This window comes from Kogia breviceps, chromosome 1, assembly GCF_026419965.1.
Source record: "Kogia breviceps isolate mKogBre1 chromosome 1, mKogBre1 haplotype 1, whole genome shotgun sequence".
NCBI classification, from domain to species: domain Eukaryota; kingdom Metazoa; phylum Chordata; class Mammalia; order Artiodactyla; family Physeteridae; genus Kogia; species Kogia breviceps.
Window position 1 is genome coordinate 167,646,500 of NC_081310.1, and position 13,465 is coordinate 167,659,964.

Consider the following 13,465-nt stretch of genomic DNA (forward strand, 5'->3'; position numbering starts at 1 on the left):
CCTACATGGACCATTAAAGCGGCAAAATAAAAACGGTCACATAATGATTATAATACCGGCTTTAACTTTTAAACAGATTTACATTCCAGCTCTAACACATGGCAGATGTGTAAATTTGAACAACTTACTTTGGTTTCCACAACCAAGTCTGTAAAATGGGATTGCTGTGAGAATTAAATGAGCTTATATGAAATACTCAGCACAGCACAGAAGCTCAGTCATCATCATCATCATCATCATTCTAAGGACATGACCATGCCTCTGTTAGCCTGGACATCCCCAAGGCTTCCTTCAGAAGAGGGAGACGAAGTACGGAGAGCTAAGAAACACCCTCCTCCCTAACCACCGGAAGTTTCTAGCTTCCTCCCATTCTGGGTCTCACATAAGTAGAGAACAAGAACAGTAGGGTGACTGTCTACACTTGTACTAACATGATAGCCACTAGCCACATGTGGCTCTTGAGTACATGAAATGTGGCTAGTCTGAATTGGGGCAGCTGGACATTTATCAGAGTTTGAATACTGAGTTAAAAAAAATACCATATGCTAACACATATATATGGAATCTAAGAAAAAAAAATGTCATGAAGAGCCTAGGGGTAGGACTGGAATAAAACACAGACCTACTAGAGTATGGACTTGAGGATATGGGGAGGGGGAAGGGTAAGCTGTGACGAAGTGAGAGAGTGGCATGGACATATGGGAGATCAGCTCAGTGCTTTGTGACCACCTAGAGGGGTGGGATAGGGAGGGTGGGAGGGAGGGAGATGCAAGAGGGAAGAGATATGGGAACATATGTATATGTATAACTGATTCACTTTGTTGTAAAGCTGAAACACACTATTGTAAAGCAATTATACTCCAATAAAGATGTTTAAAAATATGTAAAATAACTAATTTTTAGTATTATTTGTTAAAATGTTAATATTCTTATATACTGGGTTAGAGTAAATTATTAAAGTTAATTTCACCTGTTTTTCCTTATTTTTTAATGTAGCTGCTAAAAAATTGTAAATCACACATGTGGCTCACATTCTATTTCTCTTAGCTGCATTGACTTAGACGCCCTGCAGGATATAAGTACAGAGCTGCAGATGTCCATCCATCCATCCATTACTAGAGTATTTATTATGTGCCAGGCACTATTTTAGGTGCTAGGGATATAGCAATAAACAAGACAGACACTGTTTCTGCCCTCAGAGAACTTACACTCAAGTACGGGGCAAAAGCAACAAATAATGTCTAGTCACGACAAGTGCCATGGAAATCAAAACAGGGTCAGAAGTATCTTGATGTGAGAGGAGTTGGTACTTCTGATAGGGTAACGAGTGAAGTGATATTTGAGCAGGGACCTAAATGTTGAGAAGACACAAACCATGAGAAGACCTTGGGGGAAATGGAGCTACAAATGTAAAGACGCTGGAGCAGGAACAGGCTTGATGTGCTGATAAGCTGAGCAGTCAGTAGGAATGCAGTGAGTACTGAGAATGGTACATCACATAGAACTTTGGCAAGAATTTGGACTTTATTCTAAGTGTAATGAGGAATTTGGAGGTCATTTTTTACAGAGGTATTATAACCTGACTCACATTTTTAAGAGGATGACTACAGTCTGTGGAAACAGAATGAAGGAGGGTGAGAATGGAGGCAGGGAGGCAAGCTAGGAGGCTACTGCATTCGTCCAGGCTAGAGATGTTGGTGGCCTGGACTAAGGGGGGGAGGTGGGGAGGTGGTGAGCAGCAGTCAGATGTGGGATGTATTTTGAAGGCAGAGCTGAGACGACCTGCTGATTGGTGTGGGAAGAACAGAATCAGGATGACTTGGGTTTCTGGCCTCAACAGCAGTGTGACACAGATGCTGATGGAAAGAGGGACTGGTAACAAAACAGGTTTGGGGTAGAACTCAAGACTTCCACTTGGGCACGTTAGGTTTGTAATGACATCAAGTGAAGTTGTTGGATAAATGAAGTCTGCATAGAACTCAAGGAGGGATCGGGACTGGAGACACACATGTGAGTCAAGAGCATATGGGTGGTATTTAAAGCAGTGGGAAATGATTAGATCACCAAGTAGAGAAAGAAAAGAGGGCCAAAGACTTGGCCCCAGAGCAGTCCAAACTGTGTCAGGAGACAGAAAAGATGCAGTCAGTGAAGCAGAAGATGGTAATATTCCAAATCAAAATGAAAAACAAGTAGGAAGTAGTAGGAAGTAGTCCACTGAATCAAATGCTGTTTGGACCACGGAAGTCTAATTACTCCAGGCACTTAGTAGCTCCTTCCTCCCAAGCTCCGGCTCCTTTAGGGAATGAACTTTATCTTGTATGTGGGGGGTTTGCACATGGGCTTTAGTGCCAGAGATGTGGGCTCAATTGTTTTTAAGTTGTGTGACCTTAGGTAAGTTACTTATCTTCTCTGGACCTTGATATACATCATCTGCATGCTCATCACTTAATACTCAAGTGAACTGCTCCTATAGTGTCCCATATACACATGTTACTCTGTCACTTTTGTATTTTAAGTTCTTCACACCTCTATGTAGAGATATTCTAGGACTGTCCTAATCGGCCTAAACAGGTTATGGTTATAGCTATGGTCAGACTTTAATCAAATAGTAATGTCTGAGCCTGACCTCTGCCAATTTTTATCTGCGTAACCATGGGCCAGTTGCTTAATGTCTGAGATGTCCCAGCTCTGTAAAATAGGAATACTGTATAATACCTTATAGATGGTGGATTATATAAAGATTAAATCAGTTGGCTATGCTTGGCAGAATAAAAGCTCACTAGACAGTATTTATCATCTTTGTGTCTACACCACCAATACTCTCAATACTTGTGGACGGACTGAAGCCTTCTTTCCCTCCTTCTGGAATGCTAATGTGGAGAAAAGGAGGTAGTGTCAGCTGTTACACCCAGTGAACCAGGCAGGGCCAGCATGGTGGATTATTGAGGCAAATACAGACTGCTAATTATTTTGGAAAATAGCAGGGATGTCTTCCTCTTCCACATTTTGTTGAGTGGATTCCCACCATCCACACTCTCAAGCCAGAAATTCACGCATTATCTAAGATTCTCTCCTTCCACTCATTCTGCCATATCGTATTAGTTAACAAGATGGCGATCTACTGTACTTTCAAAATGCCATACTTCATCAAGCCTGAGATGCCATCCACTGTTAAGACAAACCATTATTGAACGATGACATACTACTGACATCTAGAAGCATCTAGGTCTGAGAGATTACAACGTAGGGGAAGAAAAGTACGTTTACAATGGATGAAATACAACACCTCTCAGTCCATCACCATCTTTGTTCAAACCTCCAACGTCTCTTGCCTGGGCTGGGTTGGAGGCTCCCAGTGGTTCCTCCCCCACTCATCCTCCACTGCCAAGATGAGCTTTCTAAAAAGGCCAATTTTACCAACTCCCTACCCCCAACCCTTCAATTAGCTCTCCTCTCATATCCACCTGGCCAATATTCTTCACTTTAGCTGCAATTCCCCAAATGTCATATTGCTTCTTGTCAGTGTCCCTCACGTGCTATTTTTTTGCCTAGAATTGCTTTTCATCCTATTCCTCATCTACCTATCTCCTAGCTGTTAGAAGTTAGAGTGTTCTGGCTGGGACCTATCTCACTCCACCCTTCCTGACTGGCAGGATCACTCTGGTTGATAGGGCTTGTTAAGTGGATATCCCTTTGTTCATTCACAAATAAACTCCATCCAAAAATAAACCCTACCCTAACCCCCAGACAACCTTCCTACAGAGACGACAGTTGGAGCCTCCAAACAAGCTCTAGCTCTTGTTTCTTTTTCAACACCCAAGCAGGTGTCAGCTCTTCCAAAAAGTCTTCTCAAATTCTCCAAACTGAGTTAAGCAGCCCTCCCCAGCGCTCCATGATATTCCATGTTCACCTCTATCATAGTCCTTCTTATACCATGTTGTAATGGCTGACTTGCTTTCTCCCCCACTAGACTGTGAGCTTCCTGGAAATAGGGGCCTGTCTTACTCACCTGTGTCATTCTCCAGAATCTGGAACCTGGAAGGCACTTAATACTCAGTAATTAAGTATTACTCACTTATGGATGGATAGATGGATGGATGAGTGAAAAATGGTTACTGTTTATAATCACTGGGTCCTAGTCCCCCTAGGAGATGCTACCTCCAAAATCACTTCACAATGCCACTAACTTTCTCTAAGCTTGGTAACTGGCTTAATCAGGAAAGCACAATGGCACTACCTGGTGGTCAGTGTAGGGAGCACACTTTATTGAACAAAAGAAAGTTTGCTTTTGAATCAGTTCTTTTCTGCTCCAGTGGTTAGGAAATGTCAAGGGTGAGGTGGATCTGTAGCAGTATTCACAAAAATTAAAAATGCTATATCCCTTGTAACAGTAAAAAAATTTTAAAAAGTGAGGTCGGTTTGCATTTTCAAGACAACCAGGAAATTGCAATGACACCCCCTGGTGGTCAGTGCCAGGAGCACACCTTATTGAAGGGAAGAAAGTTTGCTCCTGAATCACAGGGCTCTCCGTTCCAGTGGTTAGGATAGATGTCAAGGGTGAGGTGGATTTGCATTTTCAAAAGATCAAGCTGATGACTGAATACAGAATGGACTGGAGAAGGGACCAGAGGAGGAAGCAGAAACACTAGGGGGAGGTTATTTTGTCAGAGCTGAGAGTCGTGTCCAGATCTGTGACTTCAGAGCCACCAAGCCTAACCACTTTGTAATACTGCCTCTTCTACCCACAGCCTTCCTTCCCCCTCTCAACTGAGCACTGCGGCTTACAGATTCTAAGATTCAAGGATTTCCACCTTCTGGTATTCATACCCTTAGGTAATTACCTCCCTTGAGTGTGGGCTGGCCTAGTGACGTGTTTCTAATTAACAGAGCACAGCCAAGGTATGAGATGTCACTGCCATAACTTCTATCCTGCTAGCAGACTCTCATCCTTGTTGGCTTTGATGAAGACAGTTGCCATGTTGGTAAGACTCATGTAGCAAAGAACTAAGGGCAGCCTCTGGCTAACAGTTCATTAGTAAACAGAGCTCCACAGTCCTACAAACCCGTGAGGAACTGAAATTCTGCCAACAATTTAAGTGAGCTTGGAAGCAGATCCTTCTTCAGTTGAGCCTTCAGATGAGGACACAGGCCTGGCCAGTAATTCGACTGCAGCCTTGTGAGAAAAGAAACCCTGAAGCAGAGGACCCAGTTAAGTGTGCCTGAACTCCTGATGCATAGAAACTCTGCAATAATAAATGTGTGTTGTTTAAAGCCACTAAGTTTGTGGTAACTAATGCAGCAATGGATAACAAAGCACCTACTAAAAATGTCATTATCATGCAAGTCAAAACCTTCTGAAAATCTGGGAAACTTTCTGTAGTTAAGAATCAACTACTATACTACTAGTGTGTTTGTGTGTCCCATTTCCTGCAGCCTCCCAGCCAGAGGCTTTCGCGGCTGCCTCCACAGAGCATCCTCCTGTGAACTGAGTGACCAAGTATCATCTGTGCGACCTTGACAGAATCTAGTCCCAACCTCTGCTAGGCCTTTGTGGACCATTTACAGCTCACAAGGAGCGAAGCTTATAAGGAAAGGCTGTTAACACCAGGATGAGATTGTGGCATTACCAAGCAGGTCAATACAAAGGACATTCATCCCCAGAAAGGAACTTTGGCAATTTGATTTCAAGTACAGATCTCTCACTCCTTTTACAGCATGTTGTAATAGATTATATGGCACTGAAGGAAGTACAGCAATGCTGGCTATGCTATCAATTTAGCTAATTCCACTGAACAAACAGGAAGTGAGGTAGAGTCCCACAAGAGCTCAGTCAGAATCAGCATAGAGTAACTCAGCCAAAAAGCTTCTGTTAGGTTCCTGAATAATTCAGGTCAAAATGAATTATAATCTGAGTTAACTCATAATCAACAGGTTGGCTGTTTTTCTTGTTTCTCACCCACTGTCCTATTCTCTTTTCCACAATATTCTAAAGTTGCCACTTAATGGATTCTTCCTGCTGCAGATGGCGGAACTCTGGATCTCCTGCTCAGTGGGGCTAGAGAGTGGATGCATAACATTGTTAGAGGTAGCCTCCAAAATCTCTTCCAAGTCTAAAATTCTGTGAGTTTAGAGGCTGACTGTCCCGAAACCTGGCCATTGCTGCTGCCTCAAATTCTCCAGTCATCCTAGCTCAGCAGAAAGAGCAGAATGGGTCAAGCCAAACCTTATCAATCGTGCAGAAATACCAGAACCACACACTCGCTCGCTCGCCAAGCCAAGCTGTTTATCATACACCAGTACACAACATTCTGGTTCCCAGACGAATCTGAGGCTGGAGTTGCACCAACTGTTAAATAGCCACAACCCCAATTTCAAACACTTCTAGTTACTAAGAGACTAACAACAGTCCTCTCTGGAAAATGACTGGCCAATCTTTTCGAGGGAAGAAGAAACCCTTCTTTCTCTAATGCTCTGATTTATGGGAGAACAGATGGAGATAAAGAAGGAAAGTACACTGGCCAGTACTCTGAAACTGACTAGTTGAATATCTGTGACCTGGAAAGGATCCCAAAAGAGACTGATGTGATTCTTTACCATCCCAACTAAAAGTAATAACGACAGCAATACATTCACACAGGACCACCTTCCAAAAGTTCATGATTCCCCTACATGCCCTCGATTCTCATGCCACCTCCCATAAAGGCAGAGATTGGGGCAACAAGGAGGTGACAGGTCCTAGCCATGACAGCCTTTGTCAGAGTCCACTCTCAGTGGAAGTGAAGCCCTGGAAGCTGGGTTCAGTGCTTGGAGGCAGAGCCACTGGCTGGCTTAGCAACTTGTTCACGATGCTGATTTTAGCATCCTGCTTCTCAGCGTTCTCATACGGAGTCCAGGACAAGTCGTGCTGCAGCTTGTAGGCACCAAGGAAGTCATGTGGACAACCTGTCCCCCATTCCTAGAGAAGGCAAAGGAGTCAGTTCTGATCAGGGTGGAGATAAAGAAACTGAGCTCATGTCCTAATTCTACCACAATTTTCTTTCTTAGCTTTTCACTCCAGATCAGTCAGAATCATTCTTGGAAACCATTACATTACACATCAGATACCTCCCTTAATAGAGATAATGACTGTGAAATAATTTAAGCACATGCATATTTTTCAGAGTCATGTCTGGGCTCATGCCACCTCCAGTTTTCTAGAAAACCACTTCCCAACCCCTATGCCTACATTTTCTCACACACAACACACACCACACACACATACACCCAAGAATTTCTCAAAGACAAGAGTAGATTTTTGTGCAAAAATTGAATGTTCTTACCTTTGGAGAAATAATGGAAAAATACCGCTGACCACTCTCCCGTTTATAAAGGTAGTAAATGTTGCCAGGTTTTTTCACTATATTACAAGCTACATGGTGCAAGTCAGCATCTCTGCGAGCATCCTCCAATACCTAAGAACCGCAGAGATGTAACCAATTAGGTATTAGGTAACAGGCACTCATACTCAATGACCATCCCACTCAAAATCTGGAAACCGTTCAATGCCTAGGGTCTTGCTCCCCCGCAGCATTGGATCATGACTGAGATCCAGATGATATTGAAGAGAAAAATTACACGATGTTATGCTACTATGCTGTAAAAATGCCTTTAGGAAAACTGTATTTCAAAACGTTGAGTGTTACTGGCTTCTGAATGGTTTTTACATTTCTTTCCAATTTTTCTGTGGTCAGTACATTTCTTTTATAGCTGAAAACATAGTTTCCCCTCAAAATGCTGTATCTATCTCACTGAGCTTTCTCCCAGTGAAAACACTTATACGTAACCTCTTGGGCTTATTCTATTTTACTCAACACTTCTATATTTCTAGGAGGTACTGAAACAAGTAAGTTACAATGATTATAAGCAAGTTCAGTCAATCCTATGAACTAAGCGAAGAAAATGAACGCTTACCTAAAAGCCACTACTTACCTTCCTGGCTTGTTCTTGCAAATGTTCGATTTGCTCGGCTATGACTGTCAGCTTGTTGGTGGCATTTGCTCTGACAAATTCATCAGCCTAAGGTGAGAAAAAAAACTGAACTGTGGGTCAAAAAAAGGATAAGACTTCTATGATATTCTTATTTATATCCCAATGTAAAGTTATGTCAACATCTTTGCTTATGCCTAAAATACTCTTCCCATTCTCACCATGCCCCATGAATGCCCACTCATCCCAAGGCCCAGCTCAAACAGTACTGCTTACAAAAAGCCAATGCTGACACCACCCACACCACAGAAATAAGTGCTCCTTCTCTATTTACCAAAGCGTCTACCTTGTTCACTCTAGATTCTAGTCACACTCAAAGTTTTCAGTCTTCCAACATGCCCTGCTCTCTCTTGCTTCCAAATAATATGGAATATGCCCTCTCCTCCACCCAATATGTTTCCTTCTTGCTCTTTTGACTGACTGACCCCACTTATTCCTCAGGTCTCCAATTTTTTTTCTCACATTTAAACATTTCTGAAATCAGGGATAGGTTTTACAATGAAAATCCAAAGACATTTGTGGTATGCCTCTTATCACCTGCTATTTAGGAACCTAACTATATATAGAAAGTATCTGTTAATCTGACCATTACCTCAGTTGAATTATTTACATCACACTTAATTATAATTATATTTTAACTTATATTTGCATTCCTAATTGTTACTTAAAATGTATTTTTAAAAGATTGCACTATGATGTAGACCTGAAACAATTATAATATACACAGAGGACTGTCTGCCATGTGCTAGGAAATTCAACTGAAGGCACTGGAAATTGCTTAAAATAAATAACTTTCAAAACTAGGAGAAACAGGTGTGACCAATACATGTATTGGGAAGGATTATCACTCAGACAACAGAAATCCATCAGAAACTTCCAGATTACTTTTCACAAAAAGCTGATTAACTTTTTTTTTTTTTTTTTGGCCACACTGCACAGCTTGCGGGATCTCAGTTCCCTGACCAGGGATTGAACCCGTGCCCTGACAGTGAAAGTATGGAGTTCTGACCACTGGACCACCAGGGAATTCCCCCCAAAACTGATTAACTTCTAGGGGTATACAATTAAGTTAAGGAAAAGAAAGTAAGAGGTTAAATTTGAACTAAGAAATATTAAGAGAATTTGCTGGTTAGTTGTGGAAGCTTAAGGTAAAGGTCAGGTATAAGCCATGTTATGAGTGAATAGAAACAACTGAGTAAACTGAGTCAAGCCTCTATCTGTTCCACGAATATACACTTAGCAATTACTGTGTGTCAGACACCCTGCTAGGAACTGCACACATTGGCAAACATGAGAAAAAGGTCCCTGCCTTCGTTAAGATTACAGTCTAATGCAACTATCCTTTAGAATATGAAACAAGTCACATATGTAATTTAAAATTTTCTAGTAGCCATGTTTTTTTTTTTTTTTTTTTTTTTTTTTTTTTTTTTTTTTGCGGTACATGGGCCTCTCACTGTTGTGGCCTCTCCCGTTGTGGAGCACAGGCTCCGGACGCGCAGGCTCAGCAGCCATGGCTCACGGGCCTAGCCGCTCCGCGGCATGTGGGATCTTCCCAGACCGGGGCACGAACCCATGTCCCCTGCATCGGCAGGCAGACTCTCAACCACTGTGCCACCGGGGAAGCCCTAGCAGCCATGTTAAAAGTAAAATTAATTCTAATAATATACAGAATTCCCTGGCAGTCCAGTGGTTTGCACTTGGCGCTTTCACTGTGGTGGCCCAGGTTCAATCTCTGGTCAGGGAACTAAGATTCTGCAAGCTGCATGGCGCAGCCAAAAAAGAAGAAAAAAAACCCTAATATTTTATTTAACCTAATAAAACAAAAAAAATTATCATTTCAACATGTAATCAATATAAAAATTGTTAAGAGATATTTTACATTTCATATTAAGTGTATATTTTATATTCACAGCACCTATCAATTTGGATGCTAAATTTTCATTGGAAAAACTTGATCTGTATTGAGACTTCATAAAATTTACAGTTGAGTTGATTCACATACTCAAATTGTTCCAAATATACTTACAAGTTTCCAGTAATTGAATCAATTAGCAGGTTTTAAAATTTAAATTAATTAAAATTGTTACAGGGAAGAACAGAATCTGACTCCATGTTGAATGTTTCTTTTACTTTAACCTTTGCTTTTCACTGCTTTTGTTACTATAATCACTAAAATGATGCTGTCTATAGCATAAGCATACATAATGGCCTGCCTGGGAACCCTGCCCCTCTGCCTGAATGTTAAACTAAAGTGCTTTTGTTCAGCTCACAAGGAGACATTCTGACCCTGCCCACCTGTGAATGGCTGCAAAAAAGAAGAAATTTACACATCCCCTCCCCAAAACTAGCCAAGCCAGGAGATATTTTGCAAGACTTATGGCCTCTTTACTTCCTCACCTCTTCCTTCTCTCTGTTCTATAACCGAAACTGGCATCCAGACCCCGATAAGATGGCACTATAGGACATTAGTCTGCCAGCTTCTCGGACACCAGGCTTTCTGAATAACATCACTATTCCATGACTCAACACCTCGTCTCCCGATTTATTGGCCTGTTGTGCAGTGAGGAGAGCAAGCTTGGGCTCTGTAACAAATTTACATTAAAATTTAACACTCAGTTTCTCAGCTGCACTTGCCACACATTCCAAGCCTCAACAGCCATATGACGCTAGTGGCTACCATACTGCATAGCACTGCCCTGGGGAGTGATACAGACACCAAAAAGAAAGATAATTAGTGTTGTATGTACTTGGAACAATGATGCACTATTATGAAGGAAATAACCGTAATTACGTGCTGGAAGCAGACCAAAGATAACAAATGAATGAAGCAACTGGTTTAATAACAGGGAATGGTGAGGACTGCAGGAATTAGAATGCATGTGTAGTCTAGAGGCATTCAAATTCAATTTAATAATACTGTCATTTGGATGCGGTGGCGTATAGCCTTCTACAGATAAGAAGGCCTTACTGAGGATCTAAAATTTGACTTGGGTCTGAAGGAAAGGAAAGGGCCAGCCATGCAAAAAACCAGAGGAGCGGCTTCCAGGCATTTCTAAGGCCAGTGCAGCTTAAGAGTAGTTAGTGAGTGGAGATATAAAAAATAGTGCAGGGACCAGATCATGTAAGGCTTTATGGCCCTTGACACAAGAAGTTGCATTTTGTTCCAAGTACAATAAGGCAACTTATGGCCAAGGAGAGAATAGGTGGTTCCTAGAGCTAGGATAATTCTGGGTTAAGAGTGGCCTTACAATAAATCTCCTTTCTCTTAAGGGGGCAACAAATCTGTCATTTGTGTACAAATGAGCCTAATTAAAACAGAAATGAGAGAAAGAGTACTAATAATGATAAGCACAAACTCTGGCCCTAATCACTCTGCGGCCCTTTGCATATTGTCTCATTTAATTCTCATAACACCTTATGAAGCTGGAGATGATGAACTCCAACTTCACTTTCTCATTTTAGGAATTAGACTCAGAGAGGTGAAGCAACCTGTCCAAGGTTTCATAGCTAATAAATGGCAGTTAAAGATTTCAACACAGATCAGTCTGATTCCAAATTTCATGCCTTAAAACCAAGGTTCCCGAGCTTTCACACACGAATGCCTAAATGGCATGTTACGAAGTCAGTCCTGCTAGAAAGTACATTTCAGTACACAGGTTGAAATATGCTTGATTCTCTTTATCTCCAGAGTGTTTTTTCTTCAGCTTCTCAAAGACTAATACTGGAAAAATAGAAGTAGCACAATAATGCATCCTCTGTATTTCACTAGATTGATTATAGGCTAAAGGACAAAAACCGTGTTCCTTCTTTCTTTGTTTCAGGCCATTGTAATACACATAATGGTCACTCAGTAACCCACTGAAAATGTTTTGCCTAAGGTCTGACTTTGGGAGCCTCCCTCCCAATAAGGTGATCTGATTAAACAGACACATAATGTTCTCCTAATCCATAAAAGTTATACCTTGCTTCCCACCTCTCTAGAAAAGAGAAAGCACACCATTTGAATCAAAGGAGCTTTCCTAAGCACTTGAAAATTTCTTAATTAAAAAAAACAAAACTGAAGTAGAGAGATGTACATGTAAGGGAATTTGAGCACATTAATTATTGAATTTTTTTTGAGTAAAAAGCCTTTGACCATAACCAAGGCCAAATGTGATCGTGTATACAAGGACGAGAGGTATAGCATAAGCTTTAAAGTAGCAAGGGCCTGTACCTGTACATATCAAAGAGGGCTCTACAACTGGACGTCTTGGTAAGATTACATGAAATCTGGTTTTTCAAGAAATTTAGATCTAGGAGCTCTCCTAGTTCACACCCTGCACTTTACAGATAAAGAAGCTGAGGTCCAGAAAAAAGTAATTTATCTCAAGTCACAATGCAAATTAATATCAAAACTGAGATTAAAACGCATGTGTCCAAACTCCCAGTGCTATTTCTGTTATGTCATATTTCCTCCTTATTTTACTTCTTTTGGCAATCAATGTCTAAGCACTGGGCTTGGGAATACTGTGTCCAGTGCATGAAGACAGAGGGCAAAACTTAGAGTCCCTGCCCTTCTAAAAGATGTTAAGCTCTACAAGCTCTCAGGTCAGAAGTAAAGATCTTAGGGAAGCAGTTTAAAGTAAGCGAGCTACGCATCCCTGCAGAACTGCGTTAGAGTGATCTTGAAAGGTCCCTGGAAACGTCCCTTCGCGTGTCAAATAGGAAGAATAACTGTACTGCCTACCTGACAGGGCTGTCCTAAGGCCCAAATGAAATCATGAATACTGAAAGTACTGTGCAAACCTTCCCACGAAGGGAGATTGCGGGCACTCAATTTGTAGCTGAAGGGGTCTTTGGTCTCAGAAGATCAGTTGGAGTCAAGCCACCGACTCGCCATGACCATCAGTTTTCCCCGCGTATAAAATGGAGACGATAACAAATGCTACCCCACACTAAGTGGCTTGGAGGACCAAACGTGCACGAAGCTGGTCGTTTACTTCCCCAGCCGCGCCTCCTCACCTTCTGCACCTGCTCTGCGAGCGCCACGAGGTCTAAGGGGTCTCCGACCCGGTGGGTGTGGTAGGGGCTCACCAGGGCCAGGCCGCCGGGGGTCGGGGTGAGCTCCACCAGGGCTCCTGCGACACACACCCAGGAACACAGGCCGTGAGCACCCGCCCTCGGCCTCCCGCGGAGCCCGGCAGACTAGCTACTCCGGGAGGGCTTCTTTTACCCATCTGACTCCCGCCCCGCCTACCTCCCCAACCTGCCGCCGACACAACTCCTTGGTTTTCTATGACTCCCTTGGTCGTCCCGGGCGTTGCAGCGTCTTCCATGACAGCACCTTCCTCTCCCTACTACCCGGAAGCGCGAGACTGCAGAGCCTGCGCAAAAAGGCCCATGGGCGGAGCTTCCGTGTTCCCTGGCCATTGGGCGTAGGAGCTGCCCGGAGCTCGGAGGC

The 13,465-nt window shown here is 42.4% G+C and overlaps 1 protein-coding gene across 2 annotated transcripts; it reads right to left on the bottom strand.

The window, feature by feature from the left end:
- Positions 1 to 1,505: 1,505 nt before the first annotated feature.
- On the bottom strand, positions 1,506 to 13,391 carry C1H1orf50 (chromosome 1 C1orf50 homolog). 2 transcript variants are annotated; one of them, XM_059074634.2, is made up of 5 exons: positions 13,271 to 13,391; positions 13,027 to 13,142; positions 7,969 to 8,055; positions 7,320 to 7,451; positions 1,506 to 6,955 (listed from the first exon to the last, which is right to left on the bottom strand). In XM_059074634.2, the coding sequence occupies exons 1-5, from the start codon at positions 13,338 to 13,340 to the stop codon at positions 6,755 to 6,757; spliced, it is 606 nt and encodes a 201-aa protein (XP_058930617.1). In that variant the 5' UTR covers positions 13,341 to 13,391; the 3' UTR covers positions 1,506 to 6,754. The 2 variants fall into 2 exon arrangements, with proteins under 2 accessions (XP_058930617.1, XP_066865898.1); XM_067009797.1 differs by having other exon boundaries at positions 13,262 to 13,390.
- Positions 13,392 to 13,465: the final 74 nt, after the last annotated feature.